General features: G+C 47.6%; 1 protein-coding gene across 1 annotated transcript in view; it reads right to left on the minus strand.

The window, feature by feature from the left end:
* Nucleotides 1-346: 346 nt before the first annotated feature.
* OTOP1 (otopetrin 1) overlaps nt 347-26,634 on the minus strand; it is a 35,876-nt gene continuing 9,588 nt past the window's right edge. Inside the window, exons 2-6 of the mRNA XM_026002136.2 lie at nt 24,145-24,281; nt 20,425-20,483; nt 13,878-14,008; nt 8,920-9,848; nt 347-1,730 (exon numbers count right to left, since the gene is read on the minus strand). Coding sequence (XP_025857921.2) covers nt 1,560-1,730; nt 8,920-9,848; nt 13,878-14,008; nt 20,425-20,483; nt 24,145-24,281 — 1,427 coding nt within the window. The 3' untranslated portion in view covers nt 347-1,559. The remainder of the gene's footprint in view (nt 1,731-8,919; nt 9,849-13,877; nt 14,009-20,424; nt 20,484-24,144; nt 24,282-26,634) is intronic.

The raw sequence follows: 26,634 nt of genomic DNA on the forward strand, positions 1-26,634 counted from the left end.
ACCATCCTGTGCATTGTAGGATGTTGGGCAACATCCCTGCTGTCTTCCCACTAGGTGCCTGCAACACCCCAAGTAGTTACAATAAAAAAAATGTCTCCAGACTTTGCCAAATGTCCCCTGGGGGACGAGAGGCCCCAGGCTGAAAACCACCACCCTAAGAAGAAGGCATGATAGACACTCTTTTACTTTTAGTTTATCTGCCCATTGTGTTTAGTTTTTTTTCTGGAAAGAACATCAAGTATTTTAGTCGTGTAAAAAATCTGGTGCTTCTTAATGCACCATTGCCTGTGCTGTCAAAAAATAACAAAAACAAAACCACTCAGATGAAAAGATGTTCACATTAGCATTTATGGTTAAGTAAACTAATTTTATTATGATCTTGCAATAATTATGGCAAAACACATACAAAGGCATTCCAAATGTCACTATTCCTTGAGAGGCTTTAAAATCTTTATAACCTTTGGAACAGCATCCTGATTTTAAGTATTTGTCTTATGGAAGCAATTATACAGGAAATGCTTTACAAGGATAGTTGATTCTTGCAGAGTCCCTTATAAAAACCAAAAAGTATAAACATTCTAAAACCAACAATAGGAAACTATCTATGGCACATCCATTTGGTAGAGATCAAAATGATATGTACTAAGAGTTTGGAACAATGTGTAGAAAAGGTTTATACTCTATTGTTAAGTGGAGGGAAGTGGATATAAAATTGAATTTGTCACATCATCACTAGCAAGTATAACAATGATAACAACAACAAAAAGAATCCTGTGCAGGCACACAACTAAGAGAAATACGAGGTGAGAAAAAGTGATTGTCCATTGAGCAATGGCAGCCGAGATGGTCTTTCTCTCTACCCTTCTAAAATGTCCCCATTTTCTGTAATAAGCATGTATATATTTACAGTGAGAGAGAGAATAGTAAAAATTTGTTGAAAAACTCAAGATGATCACAAAAATGTGCCAAAATTTCAGTAAGAAAGACGTCTCCATATTGACCTATGTGCTAATTTCCATCCAGTTGATAAAAAAAATAACTTTGTTCAAAAACTCACACATACTCAGAAAGTACAATGTGAACCAAACATGACTGTATCTACATTGATCAGCCCTGGCAAAGATAAAACGTACAACTCAGATGGTCAGCGAAAGTTATAGGTAGTAGTAAAAAAAAAAAAAAAGAAAGAAAAAGAAAGTTATAGGTAGTAACATGATAACAGAAAACAATTTTTTGAAAAACAAACTGGATAATCTTTTCTCCCGACCCGAGATCACATTCTCCTAAGACAAAGGATCGCATTTGAAAGGAGATAATAATTGGGGTTTTATTAGAACCAAGAGCCGAGGCCAGATTTCAGCTCCTCCACGATGCGCATCTAACTTGCTTCCATTCATCCGGGGTGACAGCCGATCCCAGCTCCCGGGAAGAACGATGGGTGCAGACAAAGGCAGCGCTCTTGCATTTGTCAGGCAATGTTTGCCAGGCCTGGCCCTTCCCAGGTGGCCCCGGTGAATTCTCTTGTTAGGTCACTCCTCCGGCTTTGAGGTGGACGCAGACTATATCTTACCATAGACCTCAAAGAGAGAGGCAGCTGCATGCATTCGGTAGAAAATAGAAAAAGGCATGGCCAGGTTGACCACAATTATCCAAGGTTCAAAGCCAAAGACAATTTCCTCCAATCCGTTGTCGTACTCAGGGCGGCAGCCAAAGGCGGGAGGAATCCAAAGCTGCAAGAGAAGAGGAGCTCGTGCCAGCAGCCGCCTCGGAAGCCCCGCACAGCTCCCAGGTGCTGGCCTGGACTCGGGGACACAGAGTCACCCCTGTCTCTGCTCCGCATTTCACATCTCCACGGAGCCCGTCAAATCCACGCAGCCCGCCTGACCCTTCTCTCCCCCTTGGCCCCATCCTGAGCAAATGCCATTCACACCCGCCTGATTCTCTCCAGCCCCACAGCCCTCACCTTGGTCGGGTCCTCAGTATCCCCTACCTGATCTGCCACCATGCCTCCACGTGCCCGCCCCCGGCCCGTGCCAACAGCAGACACCTTCCATCTGCTCCTGACCCCACTGTGAGAGTGATCTTTGTAAAGCACACATCTGACCTGTCACTCGCCTGCTTGTCACTCTCCAGCAGCTCCCTTGGCCTTCCGGAGAAAGTCCAAATTCCCCAGTGACCTGTCCACGTCTCCACGTCCCTCACCAGGCCCTTCACTCCAGCCTCTGAAGGCCGGATGTTCCTTTCTCCCCCAACTCTTCAGGCTTCGCTTGAGCCTCTTCCTGTATCATGGGCTCCCTATCTTCCTTCTTTGATGGAATCCTACCATCTTCCAAGTCCTGAGACACCACTCCTTCCAGGAAGCCCTCCTTGATCTAACTAGTCTGGGTAGGAACTTCCTATGCGTTCCCACGGCCCCCAGTGTTCTCCTCAGCAGAGGTCCCTGTTTATCTCACCACACCGCCTTCACATACCAACATGGGTGCTCAGAGATCCCAGCCACATGGGCCTGGGCCGGTGGGTTCCACAGTCTCCTTTCTGGCTTGACTTAGAGAGACAGCCCAGGACCAGCCCACCTCCCCCCCCCCCCGCCCCCCCCATCAGGGGAGAGGAGCTTTGAAGCCACTCCCGGGCTTGTGGCACTTACAGACTCTCCTTTAACCCCTCCGAGCCCTCAGTCTCCCCATAGGTAAGATGGGAACACCGACACCTATTTCCCATGGCTCAGATGAGAATAAAATCCCACCTATGTTTGCAAAACCAAAAGCCATAACCTATTGTCACTGCTGCTCATGGAAACCACACACTGGTCACCCCTTGGTCTCCCTGTCCTGGGTCCTCCTCCCTCCACCCCTGCACGGTGGCAGGCAGCCTCTCGTGTGACATCCCCCACCACCAATCCCACCTCCTGGAAGTCACATCCTTGTGGAGTCCCCTCCCCGTGGTCCGGGCTAAGCCTAGTGACTCGCCTCTAACATCAGAATATGACAGAAGTCATGAGGTGTCACTTCTGAGACTAGGTGCCCAAAGGAGTGTGGAGTCCACCCTGTTCACATCCACCTGCAGGAGAGGAAGCCGGCCGCCCTATTGTGTGCTACCCCATGGCCAGGTGCCGAGGGAGGCCTCAGCCCGGCAGCCGCAAGGAACTCACACCCTCGGCCCAACAACCCACCCGGAACAGAATCCTGCCACCAGCCACTTAGGCAGGTTTGGAAAGATCCCCCCGCATCAGCTCTGCAGTGACTGCGTCCGCAGTGGGCCATTTCCTGCCAGTGAGAGACCCAGGCTGAGGCATGAGCTAAGCCGCGTTGGACGCCTGACCACAGACACCTTGACAGAACAAAGACCTGCTGTTCAAGCCGAGCGTGGGGTAATTTCTTACGCAGCAGGAGCTAACTGATACCGGCTCTCCATGCAGGTGTTAGCTCGTATCCCCGCCCCACTGCCCTCTCAGGGCTCCTCCCTCCCCTCTGGCTGTGTCTTCCTGGCTCCTCCTTGGCTCGGCCTCCCAGGGTGGCTGGAGGGCTCATCCCTGGGTCCTCTCCTCTCCTCCACACGTGACCCCTGGATGAGCTCACCCAGCCTTGGCTGTAAATACCAACTATTGGCCGATGACTCCCCGGCCTGAATCACCTGCCTGCTCCACCCTCGAGGACCCCTGGGCCAACTTGGTGTCCAACTTGTGTCTCAAACTGGCCCCCTCGCCATCGACAACATCTTCCTCCCTGTTGCTGTCAAAACTCTAGGTGTCATCCTTGTTTTCCTTCTCACCCTCAAAACCCTCCACCTGCCACCCAGCCCATCAGTGAGGCTGGAGGACTGAGCCTCCACGACGCCCTGGCAGCTGTGCAGCCATTTCTGCCCCTGAGCACCTGCCAGGCCACCACTCCCCACTCCCACCCGGACCATCGCAGCAGCCTCCTTCCCGCCTTCTGGCTTACGCAGCACCCCGCACATGTCCGTTCACCGCTCAGCTGCCAGGCTAGTTTCTTATGTCAGTAAGATCACGTCCCCACAAGTCTTCATAGAGTGCTTAAAATGAAATCTACCCCCTACCTGAGATGATAAAGCCCTCTTTCTGCCTGCTGATCCCTCACCAACCCCCTAACCCCACTGCCCGGATGTCCCACACGCCCAGGGCCCCAGTCACATGGCCCATCACCCTTTTCCTCAAATGAGACAAGCTCCTCCCTTGCGGCCGGCCTTGGATGTTTTCTGGAACCCTCACTGCCAGCTGCTCCCTGCCTGTTGGCACCCAGCCCCGATGTCACCACCTAAGAAAGCCCCTCCCACCAACTTGGGCCTTCAGACCTGAAACAGCCGCCAAGCGCTACCTCACAGCCTCTCTGCTCATTCTCTACAGAGCACACGTCACTATAAGGTGTGTCCTGCGTGGCTGCTTGTTGCCAGCCCTTCCACATGGCTTGCAAGCCCCAAGACCGGGAAGAAGGCCAGACCCCGGTCACATTGCCCCCCATCGCTCATAGCCATGCTGGCTCTTGGTAGACACCCAGTGGATCTATCTTCAGGACAGAGAGGGAGGGAGGGAGGGCAGGAAGGAAGGAGAAAGGAAAGGAGGGAAGATAGGGCAGAGACAGGAAGGACAGAGAGCGACCCTCCTAAAATCCAGATCTTTATGTCTGCTGTCAAGTTGGCTGGAGATCTTGCTCCTCACCCATTAGGAGCTGTCACTGCATGACCCATAAAATGGGGCAGAACCGATGCCACACAGCATCCACACCCAGGCCGGAAGAGACTGGCACTTCCAGTCTCCCAGCAGGTTGGCTCCAGGCCCCTGAGCTGCCACATAAGAAGCCCTGAGACCCCCTCTCCCCATGCTGGAGAGGCCAGGTGTAGATACTGCAGCCAAGCGTCCTGCCAAGCCCTCCCGGCCACCCCCACCCCAGTCACCAGATCTTGGATCCTCCAGTCCAGTCCTCCCACCAGCCTCAGTTGATACTGTGAGGAACAGGAGAATTTCCCAGCCAAGCTCTGCCAGCATCTCTAACCCCAAGGTCATAAGACCTAATCAAACAGCTGTTTTTTGTTGTTATTTTTGTTTTGTTTTTTTAGAGAGGGAGAGATTGCGGAGCGGGGGGGGGTAGTTCTTTAGAGAAGGAGAGAGATGGAAGGTAGTTCTCTAGAGAGGGAGAGAGAGAATCCCAAGCAGGCTCCACACCCAGTATGGAGCCCAATGGGGGCTCGATCCCATGACCCTGAGATTGACCCAAGCTGAAACCAAGAGCCCGACGCTTAACCAATTGAGCCACCCAAGTGCCCCAAACAGCCATTGTTTTTGTCCTGCATCTGGGGTCATTTGTCATGCAGCAGTGGGAAACCAAAACATCGGCCTGTTGGCCACGTCCACCTGGGTGTCTCAGAGGCACCTCCCAAATGCACACGACCAGTTCTAAACTCAGGGGCTTCCTTTCATGCTGAGCCCCTCCCTGAGCCTACCTCCCCGTCTGAGTCCCCACTCTCCATGAATGGCGTCAGCGTCTCCCCAGGAGCTCAAGTCAGACATCCCCCCCCCCCACTTCACACACTACCACATGGCTGACCCTGGGGACATTATGCTGAGTGAGATAAGCCGGTCACCAAGAGAAATCCCTTGTGATCGTACTTACGTGAGCTGTGTGGAGATAGGAGGTAGGGTGGGGGGTGGGGGTACGGGGGGCTGTTTCCTGGCTACCAATTGCAGTTTGCAAGGTGGAGAGGTTTCAGACACGGGTGGGGCAGTGGCTGCACAAGAGTGCAAAAGGACTGCCCGCTACAGAACTGTATGCGTTAAATGGTTAAAATGGTAAATTTTATGTTATGTGTTAGTTATTACAATTTAAAATTAAGCTGGATTAAAAAGAAAAGAAGCACGAATCAGATCCTGTCCCTACCGTGAACCCCTCCGGATGGCTTCCTGCTGTGTTCAGGCTTCTGTCCTGGCTGTGGCCGTGGCTCCGCGTGGTGTGCCCGGGGCCCCTTCCGCGTCCTTCCCTTGCTCACCCTTGCTCACCTGTGGGTCTCCCTTCCTGCTGCTGGAGTGCTTCCAGCACGTCGTGCCTGGCTCTGCATCCCCCTGTGCCTGTCATTCTGCCCAGACTTCCCCGACCCTCACCCACCACCCTCTCCCAGAGGAGGCCCTCCGAGCCCCCTGTGTTCCCACCGCACCCTAAATTCCATCGTCCCCCCTCCACCCTTCTATGCCCACTGCTGCTGTCCCCACACAGATGTGCACACAGGCCTGAAGCCACAGCTTCTGTGCCCGCACTGGTCCCAGAGCAGAGCAGATGCCCTCCCATGGGATCAACCTCAGGTCTGCAAGTGCTGTCCATGGAGTTGGCTGAGGGCGCCTTGGCCATCACCCTGCAACGATTTCTGGCCTCTGGATCACTCCCAAGTGAACAGAGGCAGGACCTGGGGACATCAGGGGTGGAGCGCAGAGATGAAGAGCCAACACGTGTCCCCCTCCTGGGACAGAGCCCTGAGTCTGGCCTCTGGGTCCCAACAGACCATCAGTTGCCACTTGATTCTATTATTGCACCACTGTTCTTGTTCAAGCTCGTCTAAAAACGCAAGCCAAGTGTCTCACCAGCGGTCAAGCAAGAGCCCATGGGGAGAGTGGCTTTACTGAACTTGCTGAAAAGAGATCTATCATCCCTCTCGGTGTGTACAAAAACAATACACGGTAGGGATATTCTGGAACCAGCTCTGACTCTATCCGATGAGCTGAGAGACAAGCCTGGGATACGAGCCTCACATAAAACAAGCCGCGCTGCAGTCACTCATCTCCGTCTCTCTTGTTTCCCTGATTAACTCCTCCATTCACTGCTGTGCCCACACAGTGCCCAGGATACAGCAGCTGCTCCGTAAACGTCTGTCCCTTCTGGGACCCCCTTCTTCCTTCAGAGCTCCTTGTAACTCTCTGCCGACCTGGAGGGGGACCGAGGTCCAGAGGACCCAAAGCAAGAATCAAATTTGATTGGCAGACACGTGGCCATTTCAGCTTCAGACAGACTGTATCAACTTCTTGGCCTTAGAGTGGTATCAAAATCTGCAGTCGCTGGGCATGCACCCCATGAAATCAGGAGGAAAAAGCTCAAAAGCCAGTGACTGACGGGAAACAGTAGCTGGCAGCAGAGAGCTGACCGTGACAACAGGCAGGTGCCCTGGATGGGGCAGCCCCGCCATCCCACCAGCCACGGTCATTGTGAGGCTTGTGTGGTGCCAGAGGCCACCCGCCTTCCTTTCTGCCAAGCCCTGCCTTCCTCTGTGAGTCTCTAGAACAAATCCCGACAACACACAGTGCCTTTTGCTCCTTTCTCTTCTCTCCATCCCCACAGCCACTGCCCTGGCTCAAGTTCCCAACATTTCCCATCCAGGCAGATGCAGGGCTTCTGTTTGGGTGTCCCGGCCCTTGGTTTTCACACTCTCCAGCCTCCCCACACCAGCTGCTAAGGGGATCGTTCCACAGCACAAACCGAGGTCCTCTATTCCCTGCAGCATAAAGACCAGACTTGGCCAGGCTTACGAAGTTCCCTCAAGCCAGACCCACTAACTGGACCCGCCTTCCTCTTTCCCTGCACTTCTTGATGTGTATGGAATTCATGCTAAAGTGCTCGCTGCTTCCAAAATAGGTCATGGTGTCTTCTGCTTCTGTGTCTGAATATTATGTGCCCTTTGCCCCAAGTGCTTTTGCTTGCCTTGGCCACCTGGTAAACTTCCAGCCATTTCTTGACTCTGAGGCAGCCAAAACCAAGTTACTCTACATTTTCTATGTTGCCACTTCCCATCAGAGGCTGGAAGGCAAAACTTCCACTTCCCCAGTCTCTCTTGCAGCTAGGGGTGGCCATGCGAAAGCCACTGCCTGGCACTAGTACTTCTCTCCTTCATGTTGTAAGCCCAGATATGATGTTTGGTGCTGCTGCAGCCACCTTATGACCACATGGCAACAAGCACCGCACTAAGTGGGGTCGAGTGGAAAGATGAACAGTACCTGGAACCTTGATGATAGGGTTCAGCTGCCAGGCCAACCCCAAGCAGCCAAACTTCAGAATTCTTACCTTTAAGACTGAAGATACTACTGGCCAAGCTTTCTATTCTTTGCAGCCTAAAGCACTGCTAAGTGAGCCTGGCCCTCACCTCAAGCATGCCCAACTCATTGAAGTCCCTCCTTAGATCCATGCTCCCATTACACCTTGCACATCCTTATCACAATGCTTGCCCTACTCACTATTTTTCCCTTGTGTCCCTCCTCCCTATACTGTGACCTCTCTGGAAGAGACTGTTGGGGAAGGTCATCAAGAAGACATGACTGCCTATTGACCCCTGAGCTGGACCGGGGCACTCAGAGGCTCCTCATCCCCATCCCTTTGTCCTTGGAATGTGGGTTCTGCTTGCCTTTTTCGCTCCTAGAGGCTGCTGCAAGGACACAGTCCTGAAATAACCATGTGGTGTTGAGAACACCTGCATGGTATATGTGACCAAACTTGGTTAAGGCCTCTCTCTACATATAAACTTTCACAATTTGGCAGGCAGGTGCACAGATCCACTTGTCTTACTGCTGCCTAAGACAGGCCTCGTATGTAAGTTCCCTTTGGTTATGAAAACCGTCGCCTACGAAGCTGGAGTGGCTTGCCTCTCTCTGCTGTCTCCACGGGGGTGGGGGGCTGTTTCAGATCACACCTAAGAAGGTGGCTAACCTACAGACATTGAGTCTTCTCAGCTGCAATCTTCGGCCCCGACCCCAGCCCCCAGCACACAGCAGTACTCACTAAGTGGATTTATAGAACAGAGGCCCTCACTCCAGTCTCATTTTTAACTTTACGCTTAAGTCATTTTGATAATAAGCTGCCTTCATTCCTTATTTGAAAAAAGCAAGGAAAATAGGTTGGTCATTTTTAAGTTAAATAACTTAATGCAGATTACCGAGATATTGCAGAGGAACAAAAAGGCTGTGATATTCCTCAACACTCTTCTCTTGGCATCACCCCGCAGGAAATGAGGGCGGCAGCCTGGGCCTGGGGTCCCTTCCTGGCTCCCCTCCTCTCCCTCCCTGTCACAGGCTTCTCTCAGATGTGTATTTCCGTTGACTGTATGTGGCATGTCACTGCCCAGGGAAGCCACGTCCTCGGCCACAGCTCCGCTCTTGAGGCAGGAAGAGGCAAGGGATACGGTATTGCCATTGCAGACTGTGACCACCCGCAGGGTTCTGATGTCCTCGGAGAGCTTCTCTGGCTCGCGGTGAATGGACTCGATGATGAAGAGGTTCTGGATGTACTTCTCGACAATCACCAGGATGGAGTAGGGCAGGTTGAACCAGGTGTAGGGGGGACAGGCTTCAGCACAGAGGATGGCCAGGATGGACCCCCAGGAGATGAGCCAGGAGCCGGAGGCAGTGCCCACCAAGAGGTCCGCGTCCAGTTTGCGGGCCGGGTTTCTGGACTCATCTAGTGATCTCTCGTCTATCCTGTAAATCCGGATTCCAAGCAGCCCGGCGGCCCCCATGAGCATCAGCAAGGCGATGGCATACAGGTAGAACATGATGAGTGCCGACTCGCTCTTGGTTTTGGAGCGCCCAATCTGAATCAGATAGACCACCACGACCCCAATCGTGGCAGCCAGCACGGTCAGGCCCAGGACCGAGCCTGCCATGACCCCGGGGAACTTAAACTGCATGTTGTGGTTCTGTTGACTGTCCACATTGCGCCCGATGTTCTTCCACAGGACGTAGAGCATCGTGGAAGCCAGGATCTGGTACTCTATGTTGAAGGGGTAGAGGTAGTAGATCCCCTGCGAGATGGCAGAGCAGAACGTCGGGGGCGAGCAGTTGCACGGAGGCGTGTGGTCATCTAAGACTGGAGGCAAGAGGGACATGCGTGTGAGGGCGGTCAGCATGGTCAGTGGGCAAGTGGGCAACACACAGGAGTATTTTCACCAAGGATTCGCACGTGGGTTTTCCCATCGGATTAAAGCTCTGTTTTGTGGCTTATTGCCATGTTTAAGATCACCAGTAGAAAGGGAGGTGGGCGGGGGGTTGGAGTGACTGGATCATGGGCACTGAGGGGGGCACTTGGCGGGATGAGCACTGGGTATTATGCTAAGTTGGCAAGTTGAACTCCAATAATAAAAAAAATTAAAAAAAAGTAAGATCACCACTAAATTGACAGCCACAAACATCCCCCAAAGAGTACTAGCTGCAGGAATCCTATTTTATCCCTACATCAGCCCCTATGAACAGTATTGTGGGAATTTATTTAGCATATAAAGATGTTCACAAGATTTTGCTGAACCAAAGAGGCTGGCTAAAGAGGATAGAGTTTAATTCCTTTTTTTAAAAGATTTTATTTATTTATTCATGGGAGACACAAAGAGAGAGAGTCAGAGACACAGGCAGAGGGAGAAGCAGGCTCCATGCAGGGAGCCCGATATGGGACTCAATCCTGGAACTCCAGGATCACGCCCTGGGCTGAAGGCAGATGCTCAACCGTTAAGCCACCCAGGCGCCCTTAATTCCATTTTTTACAAACTATAGATATATAGATGATGATAGATAGATAGATAGATAGATAGATAATAGATAGAGAAAAAATCTGGAAAGATATAAGTGAAAAGGTTAACAATGGTTATCTGAGAGTGGAAAATGGTAGGCAATTTTTCTTTTCTTCTCTTTTCTTTCTTTTTCTTTATCTTAGTAGAAGAAAGTTCTATCATGTCTCTTCCCTCCAGGTTTATGGGGATATAATTGACATGTAACATTGTAGGTGTGGGGTGTCCAGTGTTACTTCTCTCCAGGTTTCGCTTCCCTAAATTCTCTAAACTTTCTATGTGAATGTGATTTACATGCGTGATTTTTTTTAAATTGTTGCGTTCTTCTAAAGATTTATTTCTTTATTTTAGAGAGAGAGTTCATGCAAGTGGGGAGAGGGGTAGAAGAGAAGCAGACTCCCTGCTGAGCATGGAGCCCAACGCGGGGCTGGATCTGACAACCCTGATATCATGGCTGGAGCCAAAACCAAGATTCGGACGCTTAACCGACTGAGCCTCCCAGGTGCCCCTAAATTATTATTTAAAAAAAAATAACTTTGTGAGAGAAAATGCCCCTTTTCATCAGCAAAGATTTTGCTCTTGAGAATATTTAATACTAGCAAGTGTAGTGTGAGACAGTCACCATCAAACACCAACGGTCGGTGTGGGAGTTGGCACCACCTTCTGGAAGGCACTTGGCAATGGTATAAAGAACTATTTCATAACAAGGAGAGAAAACGCTGTAAATAAATAGTAAAATATGTAACAAAAGCCTTAAAGATGATACAACCATAGTCTCTGGCCTATGATTCAATCTATTGTAATGGACAAGTAAAAAATGTAATCAAAGCATTAGGTAGAATTGTGTGTGTATGTGGGTGTGGGTGTGTGTGCGCCCACAAGAGAGAGAAAGAGAGAGACCTCAGTGTTCAACAATTTAGAAATTGTTAAATGAATTTTGGTGCCTCCATACAATGGAATAGTAAGCAGCCATTAAAAAGTATAATTAAGTTGTGTTTTAATGATACAGGAAAAATATTCATGTTACATAACAATGGAAACAAGTAGAAAAAAATGTATATACAGTATTTTCTAAATGCATACCCCAGCTCAGTACTCAGTCATGAAATCGATTTGGCAGGTAGCTGCCAATATATTTTTTCAACAGAATGGACTCCTGTGGAAGAGGACAGAATGGAATAGAATGACATCAATAAGAATAGAAATCTGAGTGTCTCTGATACGGTGAGGTTATTTCATGACCTACGTGTGCACACACACAGGTCTGTGTGCATTTGGGTTGCAGTGTAAGTTGTATTTCTTATTGCAGGCTGAAGTCAAAAAGAAAGATTGAATTTATATAGTATGACCTTCACTATAAATAAATAAATAGGACACTACAAAGAACTAAGCCAATATTAATAGCATGTGACTGCATTTCTGGGCAGGTACTATTGAAGGTTTTTTTTTTTTTCTTTACACTTTGTCATTGTTTTAACTTATGATTTGCATATGCCAGGTATAAAATCAAATGGAAAGCCCTGTGGCAGCACAAATCACCTCACCTTAGCAGAGTACTGCAGTTTTGAATTCATAAGGAGTTTCCCCCAACTCATGACCCAGTACGCTACTACGTAAAAGCCAGGGGAAGGAATCGAGGAGAAAGGCTCAGATGAACAGGATGTTAGAACTGATGGAGTCCTTTGTGAATGTATCCAATGCCACCTTTCTACAGAGGTTCCTGGAGACAAATTAAATCCTGGTTCTTCGACCATTGGCTTGCTGTGTGAACCTGGGGCTAGTTACTTAACTCCTCTGTGCCTTGATGGCTTCATCCGTATGATAAGATCAACACTGACTACCCCACAGTGTTTTGGGTGCAGAATTAAATGAACCACGTGGTGGAACTAGAACTGTGTGCCAGGCACACAACAGACGTGTATAAGTTCGTTTTTGTCATTGTTTTCGCTGCTATTACTGTGATGGACACCAAGGAAAAGAGAAGTGCTTCCCCAAGATTTGGCTGCTAGTGTGGAGCAAGGGTTGGAGGGTAAAGAAATAGCATGTGCCCCTGATTTCATCATCCCCACCCAACTGGTGGGGAAACAAGTTTTCAGGTTGCCCTCAGGGTGCCTGGGTGGCTCAGTTGGTTAGGTGTCCAACTCTTGGTTTCAACTCAGGTCATGATCTCAGGGTTGTGAGATCAAGCCCAGCATTTGGCTCCACACTTGATAGTGACTCTGCTTGAGATTCTCTCTCTCCCTCTGCCCATCCCCACTTTGCTCTCTGTCTCTCTCAAATACATAAATAAATCTTTTTAAAAAATAGTGAAGTTGCTCTCAGTCTCTCAGTGATGGCTCTGGGTCATAGAGTGAGTGTAGATGTGCAATACATCAAAGCTGGAAAGACTCCCTGCAAGTGCCTGGTGCAGGTCCCCTCACTTGATGAATGAGAAAAGGGAAGCCCTGAGAAGTTGAATGGCTTCCAAAAGTCATACAGCCAGTATGTAATGAAAACTAGACCCAAATCTGGGATGTCCAGTTCCCAGGACATTTCCCCTCCACACATTCCTGTCAGCCCATCCCACTGCTCTAATAGAGAAGCGACAGGTCATAAATGTTAAAGAACTTGGAAGGAGGTAGACTGGTGGGGTCTCAAATAGGAGCAAGGGGGAATAAAGATGAGCCAAAAGTGCAAGCCCAGTAGAGTTAGATAAAAAACTTCAAACAGGGGATCCCTGGGTGGCTCAGCGGTTTAGCGCATGCCTTTGGTCCGGGACGCGATCCTGGAGTCCTGGGATCAAGTCCCACATTGGGCTCCCGGCATGGAGCTTGCTTTGCCTTCTGCCTGTGTCCCTGCCTCTCTCTCTCTCTCTCTCTCTCTGTCTATCATAAATAAATAAATAAATAAATCTTTTTAAAAAAAAAAAACTTCAAACAAACTAAAACCAATTAACAGCAACCCTTCAACTTCTTGGGTATTTTAAAGCTATACTTTTAGCAGAATGAACCGGTAATAGAGGCTTAATTAAAAACACAATGACTGCCAATCTTCCATAGCTGTAAACAAAGACATTCACTTCCACACCAAACTGTACCGTGAGAAATGGTACCCTAAATGATACCCCTTGGGTCTGACAAGCCCCTGAGTCACCGAAGAAACCACTAATTATGCTCAGCACATCCTACTTATGGAACCAGGATGAGGGACTTAGGAGGTTTTGAAAGATTTTCAACAACAGATGATTGTCTGGCCAACATTGAATTGGGAGAACCCTGCCCCTCCATCTCTGAACATTCTGGTCTCTACAGGTTTCTGAGAGGTTCCAGCATGGGGGCAGGGCAACTCTTATCACTCACCTATTGTGATGTTCCCAAAGCCCAGGGTGATAAGCCGTTCCTTGTGCTCATTAAGTTGGTGCTTTGATTCATTCAGGACACCATTGGTCCACAGGAGCAGATTGGTGAACACTGAGTGGATCACCCCAAATCTGAAAAACACAGGGACTCAGTTATTGAACAGCCCTGGGGAGCTCCAAGCCCCATGGGGTGAGATGGAAACATTGCATGTGCATGCATTCACACGCACACACACACATACACACACACGCCTCCTTCTTAGCCATGATTCTAGTTTCACCAGGCAGCTCAGACTCTGGGTGGGTCCCTGTCGGGGGAGAGGCAGTTCCATAAGAACTTCCAAAACCACAGTCTGAGCATTTTGTCATAATCGTGAACTGCCAGTACTCAATTCATTGTCAATGGGATAAAAAGAAACTGGGTCTTAGAAGCAGGGGTCCAGGGGTGGAAACTTACTGAAAGCACGCACCAACCCCACCATACCCCAAATCCTTTCTTCCAGAAGGGAAGAGGAGAGAACCATGAGGGAAGTATGAAGGGCTACACTGGAAATGTGGAGAGCTGGGCATGCCCTTACTATTGTCTGGCCAACCCAGCAGTCATCAACCACCAGCTCTGTATGCCCACTAACCTCTAAAGAAACTGAAACAAGTCAGAGACTTGCTCTCCGGTCTCCCCTGCAGCGAGGCATGGCCACTCTAGCCAGTGGGACGTGAGGTCAAGACTACTGGGCACTACTGAGAGCTTCTACTTTTATGATAAAAGGGATGAGAATAAGAAAAACCTACTCACTGTCCCTCTCACCTTTATTTCCAGCCTTGAATACAAACATGAAGGCTGGCCTTCTGGCAGCTATCTTGTGACCATGAAGCAACCAGTATGGGATGAAACACTAACCCATTTAAATGGCAGAGCAAAAGCATAAAAAGCATCATGCTGAGTTTCTGGAATCTCAGGTTCAGGGATTAGGCTGAAGTCACAAATAAAGGCAGTAGCTGCCTTGGGGTTTGAAGAACTAGTAAGCAGCAGGGCTGTCCCAGTCTGACCCCAGGGCCTGCCCTTACCTCAATACCACACCCCTAAGAGGGAAGAAGATGACATGGAAGGTGGATGCTGGACTCGGGCACAGAAGAGAGGTCTGTGGGGAATATGGTTCCAATGGGATCAGAGTGCATCTCAAAACCTCCAGGCTTCCCATGCCTGTGGTTTAAGATGTATGCACATTGGTAGTCTCCAGGCACTTAACAGTGGGCCTTGCAGGTAGCAGAAGCAGCAAACCCTGGGGATTTGGGAGAGGTATCCTTCTAGCATGCATCACTGATGGCTCCTATGGTGGAGAGCACAGGCCCCAGAGGAAGCACACCCGGACCCATCTAACCAAGAGCATGCTTGTCCACGATCTGCCTGCGGGAAAACTGCTACACCTGTGTTCTCAACCTTGACCTTTCCTCTCCTCTGAGTTTTAACACCAGCTGATCCCTCTCAGGCTCCCACAAGTGACTGCAAGCCAGACTTCCCTCATTTGAACCCTGGCTTCCTAGGGCAGCTGCAGAATAACCAGGCACAGGTGGACAAGGAAACAGGTGTTTGCCCATCTGCTTGCCCCTGTGCTTGCCCAGTTCTATAGACTGTGGCCAGCCTGCCCTGGGGCATCTGAAAGGCACTGGATAGATCCTTGGACAAACGCAGACAATGCTGTTTGCCTCGGGCTAGCTGCCTTTTCTTTTACTTATAATGCACACAGCTCCCTTTTCTTCTCTTTCCTGGGCCAAATGGCACCGTCCAATCCCAGGCCACTGAACCCGATGAGACAATGCCCATGCCACCTGCAGCTGGAGCCTGGCGTGCCGTGCAAGCTCCCTGAGAGCTAGCAGCCTCCTGTTGGTCTGACCTGGAAATTGTCCTACACACTAAAGGCAGACATCACTTCCTCATGCCAGGTGGCCTTGCTCATACTTGAGGCTGATAGTCCCAGACCACAACAAAGACAAGGCTTCCATGAGCCACTTCTGATCTTGGTTTATGTTCTCAGTTCTGCTTGCAGAACTCCTGTTCCTCTAAACCTCACCTTGGGGAAGAGAAAGGACTCAAACAAGTTAAGGGGAATTCTTAGATCAGGAGAATAGTCCCAGGACATACTAAAAGCATGGAACAGTAAAATGAATATTGGCTCAAAAGACCAGGGGAGAAAAACCCAGCAAGTCCACAAGTGGTAAATTCTGAAGCCTTCAGGTCCTGGCAGGAAATGAGAATGAATAAAGGAGATCTGGGGCACATTAGGGAGTGGTGGGGTCTGTAGCAAATTGAAATGACAGCCTCCACTCAGCTCTGGCCCTTTGCTGCATGCCAAATCTTCTGAGTTTTCTAGAGAAGTCTAAACCTAAAACCTAAACGTGGTAACTAAAAAATGTTTAACATTTCACCCTACAAGTAAAACAAGCTAAATCGAGCTCTATGCCTCTCCCTGTCCAGGTTAGCACAGGGCCCCAAGATAGGGAGAGGCTTGTGTCCAGTCACTCAGCAAGCAGGGCCAACACAGCATTGCGTCCCATCCAGTGAAGTCCCCTCAGATGACAGAGCTGGGTGGTAAATGTCTGGGTGTGTGGCCTAGAGCAGTGCTGTCCAAACACTGACAGCGCAAGACACAGGTGTGAGCCACATGTGTAATTTTAAATTTTCTTGTAGCCACATTTTTAAAAAGTGGTAAGATAAGAAACAGATGAAAATAGTTAGAATAATTTTCTTTGAAACCCAATCTATCAAAGACACTATGATGTTAACATGATCAATACCAACAAAAAAAAAATGATTATTAGGATATTTTACATTCTGTCTGCCATCCTAGTTTCCAAAATCTGGTGCATATTATATACTTCCTGCATATCTCAGTTGGAAGTAGCCACAGCTCAAGTTCCCAGTAGCCACATGCAGCTGGTGGCTGCTGTACTAGACAGTGCAGATGCAGAAAGCAAAGCCAAAGACCCTTTTCTACCTGGTGGGAAATGGGCCCAATGTCCTGAGGCTGCTATCACAGAAGTGACAAAAGCAAAGAGAGAGACCCCACCAGCACAGCCAGAGAGCCATAGCAGTCACAGCAACACATGGACATCCCACTGGATTTAAAGTTGACAATCAGAGCCCCCCGGCTCTGCACAGGCAAGCTGTCTGACCTTGAGCTTTTGCTTTGTTTCTTTGAGCCTCGGTTTTCTCATCTGATGAATGGGACTTACAGTCGCATGGGCCCTAAGTGACAGGACTAGCATGAGAGAAGTCCTCACAAGTAACACGCATAAAAGAAAGTGCTTTCTACGTGGGCAAGTCCACTCCACTCAACTAGGAGCTTCTGGGTAGAGATAAGAGGCTCAGTGCACACCTGTTGAAAATATCTCACCCTTTACCCCAACGGGTCTACTTCTAGGAATTCAACCAAACAGATCATCAGAGGCGTTTAAAAATATGTTTGACCAAAGATGTTCATCACAATATGATTTATAATAGCAACAAAACTTTCAGAAAGATTAAACATTCCCCAATAGGTGTTATGGACTGGCTCGTGTCCCCTCACAATTCTTTTGTTGGAGCCCTGGCCCCCAGTGTGACTACATTTGCAGATGGGCCTCTAAGGAGGTAAGCAAGGGTAATTGAGGTGCTAATGGTGGGATCCTAATCCAATAGAGGAGGAAGAGACAGCACAGCTCTCTGTCCTTGAGCACAGAGGGAAGGCCATGTGAGGCCACAGCAGAAACCAGCCCTGCTGCCACCTTTATCCTGGACTTCCAGCCTCCAGAACCATGAGAACCATGTGCTTCTGTTGTTCTTGCCTCCCACTATTCGGCATTCCATCACCATAGCCCGAGGAGACTGACACAACAGGGCGCTGGTGAGACAAACTCTGGTAGTGGCACACTGGGCTGTCAGGAGAGGCCATGGGGTAGACAAACACCGATGGCAGGACATGAGAACAGAAAAATGAAAAGAAGAAGCCGAGCAAGAAGAGCAGGATCACAGCTGCAAAAAGAAAAGAAGGGGCACCTGGGTGGCTCAGTCAGTCAAGCCATCTGCCTTCAGCTCAGGCCATGATCCCAGGGTCCTGGGTGGAGTCCAGCATCGGGCTCCCTGCTCGGTGGAGAGCCTGCTTCTCCCTCTGCCTCTGTCCCTGCCCCCTGCCCATGTGCCCCCCTCAGAGAAATAAATAAAATATTTTTTTAAAAAAGGAAAAAGGAATAAAGACTATATCTATTCATGAAAACAAGACTGGCCCAAAGCAGACCACAATGTTAATAGTAGTTACCGTGCTGAGTGGTGGGGATCACTCTGGCCGCTATAACCAAACAATTATTTCTCACAGTTCTGCAGACTGGAGTCAAAGTTTGGTTTTGGTGAGAGCCCTGTCCTTGTGCCTCACATGGCCTCTCCTCTGGGTGTGCAGACAGAGATGCAGAGATCTCTGGTGTCTCTTCATATAAGGGCACTAATCCCGTGTTGGGGGCCCCACCCTCAGGACCTCACCTAAACCTAATTACCCTCCAAAGGCCCTGCCTCCAAATACTGTCATGTTGAAGGTTAAGGCTTTAACATATGAATTTTGGGGAAACACAAACATTCATTTCATAACCGTGGCATTAAGGTGATCTTTAGATCCTATTTGATCCTTACAAGTCTTCTTAGCTAAAAATTATAATCCTGGGGTGCCTGGTGGCTCAGTTGGTTAAGCATCTGCCTTCGGCTCAGGTCATGATCCCAGGGTCCTGGGATTCAGACATGCATCGGGCTCCCTGCTCAGTGGGGAGTCTGCTTCTCTCTCCCCCTTTGCCCCCTCTACCCCTGCTCATGTGCTCTCTCTTCCTCAAACAAATAAATAAATAAATAAATTTCAAAAATCTTAAAAAAAAAAAAAAGTATAATCCTTAAAGAGCAGAGTAGCTGAAGTGAAACTCACTCCCCAAAATAAAGACAGCAAGTGCTGTCCTCATGCTGGGCATGTAGCCCACCCTTGCCAAGGGGAGGAAGAGACCATACACATACTCCTCGCTCCCCAGCATACAGAATGGGATAACCCAGGACAGAAATCCCAGGCCTGCCACTTGCGTTCTGGAGACCCGGGGCAAGTCCCCTAAACTGCTAGAACCTGCAGCCACACCCCATCAATGCAGGGAAGCATAGTTATCAAGTTACCCCTTACAGAGCCCCCATGTAGGTTAAATGTGAGATTGGGCATGGATGTCTTTGCTGTGCTCGAAGGGACAACTAAAGTTCTCTTTGTTCTGTTCTTGAGGGCTGGACCTCATTTGTCCTTGATTTGTCCATTTGACTGTATTTGTCCATTACCTCCCCTGGAAGCAGAAGCATCGGTGCCCCTTTGGGCCCCTCCCCTGCTCCTCCTGCAGCAGAAGGCCTGGCTTCTCCTGTTACTGCTGGGGTTAAAGATCACTACCAAAGCCACCACTCGGAGCCGTGGAGGGATAGCACAGGCTGCCAGGGCACAGCTCCTGGACCTCCCACTAGGTGCCTGGGATACCTTGGCCCATCAATCCTTCATATCTCCAACAGGGCCTGGCAGTGGGCTCTGCACACAGCAGTAGCTCAAAGATGCTTAACTGCTTGTTGAGGCTGATCTTTTCTGCATAACGAGATAGGTAAAAAGTTATTTCTCTAGCAATAGTCAAGCAAAATAGTTCTGCCCAGTGGTCATCCATAAATCAATCCTTTAACCTGTTGTCATTTCAAATGGTCCTGGGGGAGTTGTCTGTTCCTCATTTTTTTAAAAAGATTTATTTATTTATTTATTTATTTATTTATTTATTTATTTATGATAAACACAGAGAGAGAGAGAGAGAGAAAGAGAGAGAGAGAGAGAGGCAGAGACACAGGCAGAGGCAGAAGCAGGCTCCATGTCGGAAGCCCAACACGGGACTCGATCCTGGGACTCCAGGATCGCGCCCTGGGCCAAAGGCAGGCGCCAAACCGCTGAGCCACCCAGGGGTCCCCTGTCTGTTCCTCATTGATATGAGTTCTTTCTAGGAAGCAAATGCTAAGGGTAAGTGATTCACTGGTATGTGTGCATCCAGGACTTTCTTACATGTTAACAATACTTCCCATCTTGTTAATTCACCCTATCTTCCTATAGGTTCTGTCCCTTGATCCTCACAAGCACTGAGAGAAAGGTGACGGATATAATAACCTGACCCCACATTTACTGAGCGCTTGTTATGCACCAGGCACACACTTAGATCAATTGCTTCATTCAGTCCTCCGAGGTTGGCTCTACTATTACCTCCATTTTACAGATGAGGAAAACAAAGGATCTTAAAGGAAAGTGTCTCAGATGGCAGCATCAGAGTTGAAACCTACATTGTCCTACTTCCATGCCCAGGAAGAGGCAGATGGTTCAGGGTCTCCTCCCCAGGCCACAAGCGAGGGCTTTGCTTGTCAGGATGGAAGGAAGAGTTGGTTTCATAGTTACAACCCAAGCACGATGGCTGTGATGAGTTCATTTGTTCAAGACATACACCGAATTCAACAGTAGAACAATTCCCATGACTTTTACCTTTCCAGTGTTTTGAAGGACTGGATGACATCCTTTGCATGCCCCCAAAGGAAATACACCTAGGAAATGAAGAAAGAAAAGAAAAATGCATCGGTGAAAGCCATCCTTGTATTTGTATGCTGAGAAGCTAAGAAACGTCCAGAAATGGAATGGGAAAGAAGATGCTGGAGAACATCAGAGACCTCCCATCCCAAGGGTGCCAAGTCTCTGGATTCATCTCAAGTGGCAGTGGCATCCCTGGGTGGGGACTGTACTCCGGGAGCACAGAAGTGAGAACTGATTAAGGAGGCTTCCAGGTTTGGGAGGAAGAGCTGCCAGGACAGGTGCAAGCTGTCAGCAGGGACCGGCCTTGGGACGTGGCAGCTTGCCTGTCATGATCCCTATTATCCCAATTCTATCACCCGAGTTAGGTTCCCTCCAAGAAATATCCACCGAACAGTTCCTACACCAGGGGCCTGAAATCAAATTTTGAGTGCTTTAAGTGAAGAGCAGATTGATTCGGGCTGGTCCTTCATTTCACTGTATGACATGCGCCACCAGACAGACCCCTGGCCTGCCTGCAGCACACGACAGGGACTGATGATGGGAGGTGCTGGGGTGGGACCTGTGGCAAATCCTGGGCAAGTCGGGGGACCTTTCTCCGTGTGTTTTCCCTTCCATGAAACAGGGATGATCACGGACCCTTCGTTGGAGATATTATGATCAGTTAAATAAGACTATCCATGCAACTACTTAGAACAGCGCCCCGAGTGGGTGCATTTTCAGTAAAATTCTCCGCCGTCAACTTACTCGCGCACTGGCACTGACTGAACACCTCCTACGTACCCACTATTATTTGAGCTCCTAAAACATTCTGCGCTTTATTTCACACACAAACACACCCACTGCGTACCAAGCACTGCTGGGCACTTCATAAATGTGTCTCATTTAACGTTCATCTTGCAATTAAGTGCTATAAGAAGAAAAGCATACAGCACAAAAGAAAATTTACGTACACATCCTATCCTTCCACATTGTTTTAGCTAAGACTTACTGGCCTGCCCTGAGAACACTTTCAGGGCATGGTTCTCGAAACATCTGACAACTTCAGAAACAGAGAGCAGTGGCCCCTGGAGGAGATGACATCCAGCCCAACAATAGCGAAACAGTTCTGTAAGTGGACTTATCCATTATTTCCAAGTTAGCTTCTTAATTGATACTTTCATAAAGAGTACATAGCACCACAAAAAAAAGTTTACAATTTTTTTAAGTGAAACCTCAGAATAGAAAATTCCGCACCTTCTCTGTAAAGCTTCCATGAGAATGTACACTTGAGTACAAGGGAGAGAACCCAAAAACGGCAACAAATGTTTCAGTTAATGGGCCCACAGATGCATTGTCTGTACACTTTCTCCTTTCCAATTTTTTCTGTTAAATGATATTTTAAAATTAAATATTTTTTAATTACCATGTAATCCAGCAATCCCACTTCTGGGTATATATCCAAAGAACTTGAAAGCGAGGTTTCAAAAAGATATCTGTACGCCCATGTTTATGGCAGCATTAATCACAATAGCCAAAAGGCAGAAGCCACGCAGGTGTCCACTGATGAAGAATAATCAGAAAGTGGTCCAGCCATACAATGGAATATTGCTCAGCCTTAAATAAGAAGGAAATCCTGACACCTGCTATCACATGGATAAACCTTGAAGACAATGAGGTCAATGAAACAAAGCCAGTCACAAAAGGACAAATACTGTATGATTCTACTTATCTGGGGTTCCTAAAGTAGTTGAATTCATAGAGACAGGAAGTAGAAATAGTGGGTACCAGGGGCTGGGGGAAGCAGGAATCAGTAGTTAGTGTTTAATGGGTTGGAGTTTTAATTTTGCAAGAGGAAGAAGTTCTGGAGACTGGTTGCACAGCAATGTGAGTACACTCAACACTACTGAGCTGTAGCTAGGACAGCAGACTTTATGTTATATGTATGTTAGCACAATTTAAAAATAAATAGCATATTGTTTTAAAATAATGTCTTTCATTCTCCAGTCGCCTAGTGCAGCACATCTAGAGCAACAAAGGCACGCAGCAAGTGTCCACTAGGTACAGAATGTTTGATGAAATGGCTGATAAAATGCCTTAAATTAGGAAGATAGAGATCTGCAACCCACCAAGTAGGAGAGTGATTATTTTGAAAACTCACATCTGTCCAGGTTATTTCTCTACCTAAAGCCTTCAATGGCTCCCCATTGCCCTCAACATAAAGTTTAAGCTCCTGAGTGGCTGTGAGCCTTGACCAAGTGCTCACTGCCAAGTACTTTATACACATTAGCACCATTATTCTTCACATCAACCCCGAGAAGCAGGTCCTTCACAGATGAGACCCATGAGACCCAGAGAGGTTAAGTAACTGGCCAGAGTTCACATTGCTGATATGAGCCAAAGCCAGGTCGCCTGAACAGAGTCCACCCTCACAAGCCCTACCCTGAATCACGGCTCTGTCTGTGTCCATTGCCCCAGCTCACTTTCCCCCACAGCCCCACACATCTTCTCCCCATCAGGTGGGAAGACCACACAACCCCCAAATGTCCTCCTGTGATGTCTCTTACACACCATACCCCTCTTTCACTGACAACTCTGGGGCTCTTTCTAGTAGAAACCAGCCCTCACCCCAAAGCTGGCAAGAGTCCTCCCTCGTGCTCCCTTGTCACTGGGTAACTTTGGTCAAAGCATCGAGCCCCCATGCTGTCACTGTGTTATGAATTTCTCCCCACCTAACTGACACGCCTGTAGGGCTCAAGTCACAACTCTTCACCATGCACTGCCAGTCTTGGGAACAGTATTTGCTGAGTTCTGGATGAAGGCAGGAAGGAAGGAAAGTGGGAGGGAAGGAGGGAAGTTCGTTCTTTCCGGTCTCACTAAAGCTCTCCACATTATTGCTGGTATCACTATAAGACTCTGTCATCATGGGATTTGACTTCCCTGTAATAAAAAGCCAATTAATGAATTGTTGGAGTTTTCACAACGAAATACCACAGACTGGGTGGCTTCAAAGGCCAGAAGTCCAAGATGATGGTGTGGGCATGGTTGGTTTCTCCTGAGATCTCTCTCCCTGGCTTGTGGATGGCCATCTGCCTCCAATGTCCTCACATGTTCCTCCTTCTCTGTAAGTCTGTGTCCTAATACCCTCTTCTTACAAAGACACCAACTCTTTTGGATCAGGGCTACCCATATGACCTCATTTAGCCTTAATTACCTCCATAAAGTCCCTATCTACAAATATAATATTTCAGTGACCCAGAGAAGTGACCATAATGGCACAGTGTTTCTTCTGGGGATGATGAAAATGTTCTAAGATTGATGGTGGTGATGGTTGCATAACCCCATGAATATACAAAGCCACTGACTTGTACACTTCAAAGGGGTAAACTGTATGGTATGTGAATTACAGCTCAATAAAATATATTAAAATCCCCACCCCCCAAGCCTTTGCTGGTAGACTCAAGCTTGGCAAAATTTCCTGACTCTCCATGACAAGTTTTGCCTCATAGGATTCTCACAAAGACAGCCAAGGGGACACAGAGACCCATTTTACAGTGGAAGCAGCTGAAACAGTGAGCCTCAGAGAAGGATTCAAGCCCACCTCATGCTGCCTGCCCCCTACACATCCCATTTCATACACATCCTGGGGATGCACATAACAGAAGCTAAGGCAACATAAATAAACATCTTAGGGTTTACCTGCAAGAGAGTATGTACTGCATGTGTGACAGGGAAAACTCCTTCAGTGGCTGATAAACATTCAGCAAATCCAACGAAGTACCCAACTTTAAGGCATCCCAGGATGATGGTAATGGCTGCAAACAACGTGATACTACCTAAATTGGGGGTGGGGGTGGGGAGAGCATAGAAACACACACATATAAGCATTGATATGCATGGATGTCATTTCAAAATAAACCACATTAAACCTTCCCATACATAGTCAAGTGATTTTGATCAGGGTGCCAAGACCATTCAGGGAGGAAATGGCAGTCATTTCAACAAATGGTGCTGGGGGACACCTGGGTGGCTCAGCGGTTAGGCACCTGCCTTCGGCCCAGGGAGTGATTCTGGAGTCCCGGGATCGAGTCCCATGTCGGGCTCCCTGCATGGAGCCTGCTTCTCCCTCTGCCTGTGTCTCTGCCTCTCTCTCTGTGTGTCTCTCATGAATGAATAGATGAAAATCTTTAGAAAAAAAAATGGTGCTGGGAAAGTGGATCTCTAATTACAAAAGGATGAAGTTTACCTTACCTTACTCTATATACAAAAATATACTCCAAATAAATCAAAGACTCAAATGTAAAACCTAACATTATAAAACTCTTGGAAGAAAATACAGAGGAAAATCTTTACAGTGATTTATTGACGATGACAGCAAAAGCACAAGGAAACAAAATTAAGATGGATAGACTGGACTACACCAAAATGAAAAAACTTTTGGGCATCAGAGGACACTAGCGACCCACAGAAGCGGAGAAAATATTTGTAAACCATATATCTGGTAAGGTGTTAGTATCCAGAATCTATAAAGAGCTATAAATCAACAACGAACAATAAATTAAAAACCCAATTTAAAAATGAGCAAAGGACTTGAATAGATGCTTCTCAAAAAACCCCACATATGAATAGCTAATTAACACATGAAAAGATGCTCAGCACCACTCATCATCAGGGAAATGCAAATCAAAACCACAAGGAGCTAGCACCTTACAGCTATTAGAATGGCTGCTATGAAGAAAAAAAGGAGAGAAAGAGAAAGGAAGGAAAGAAGAAAAAATAAATAGATAATAAATGTTGGCAAAGATTTGAAGAAATGCAAACCCGTGTACATGGCTGATGGGAATGTAAAATGGTGCGACCACTGTGAAAAACAGAATGGTAGCTTCTCAAAAAATTAAAAGCAGTATTTCCACATGATCCAGAAGTTCCACTTTTGGGTATATGCCCAGAAAGATCAAAAGCAGGGACACAGAGGCACCTGGGTGGCTCAGTGGTTGAGCATCTGCCTTTGGCTCAGGTCATGATCCCAGGGTCCTGGGATGAGTCCCCCATCAGGGTCCTACAGGGAGCCTACTTCACCCTCTGCCTATGTCTCTACCTTTCTCTCTGTGTCTCTCATGAATAAATAAATAAAATCTTCAAAAACAAAAGCAGGGACACAAAAGGATATTTGTACATACATATTTATGGCAGCATTATTCACAACAGTTAAAAGGTAGAAACAACCCAAATGTCCATTGACAGATGAATGGATAAACAAAATGTGGTCCATCCATACAATGTAATATTATTCAGCCTCAGGAAGAAAGGCCATTCTGACACATGCTACAACACAGGTGAACCTTGAGGACATTATACCAAGTGAAATAAACCAGTCACAAAAAGACAAATACCATTATGATTCCACTTAGATGACGTTCCTCAGAATAGTTAAATTCATAGAGACAGGAAGTAGAGTGGTGGGTGCCAGGGGCTGGGGAAGGGGGGAATGGTCAGTTGTATAAGGGTACAGAGTTTTAGTTTTGCAGGATGAAAGGCTTCTGGATATAAATTGCATATTGTCATTGTACTTAATGCTACTGAACGGTACACTTCACAAACAAGTCAGTAAACTTTATGTTATGTTATATTTTACCATGATTAAGTAAGTGTATATAACAAGACAGTATTGGGTCCTGTTTATCATTGTTCCTACCCAATGCATATCTCAGGGTCTGACAAATGATATACATTCAACAAAGATTAACCAAATAATAGAAGCTTCTCCCCGAAAAAAGATCAATCTAAGAGTGTCACTGATCTACAAAAAAAAAAAAATCTCAGTTCTCTAAACCGAAAATCCTGCTCTTGAGAGAACAAAGATGAGGGGCATATGGGTATTCAGGAACTCTCTGTATTATCTTTGCAACTCTTCTAAAACTTCTCCAAAAAAGCAGGTATATTTTTAAAACTGATAGGAAGGGGGTTCCATACCAGAGGCATAGAAAGTGCCCACACTAGGAAAAGTGAACAAAGGAAGCATCCTTTGATGGCGTATCCAGCGTGGTGTTGACCAAACAATAAAAACAAATGAAAAATATGAATATGAAAAAAAGACTGGAAGGAATTTATAAGATACATTAAAAAGAAACTTGTAGCAAATGAAAATATTAGCAAGAAAAACATAGTGATCCTGGAGACTTCATCATC

This window comes from Vulpes vulpes, chromosome 14 (genome assembly GCF_048418805.1).
Source record: "Vulpes vulpes isolate BD-2025 chromosome 14, VulVul3, whole genome shotgun sequence".
NCBI classification, from domain to species: domain Eukaryota; kingdom Metazoa; phylum Chordata; class Mammalia; order Carnivora; family Canidae; genus Vulpes; species Vulpes vulpes.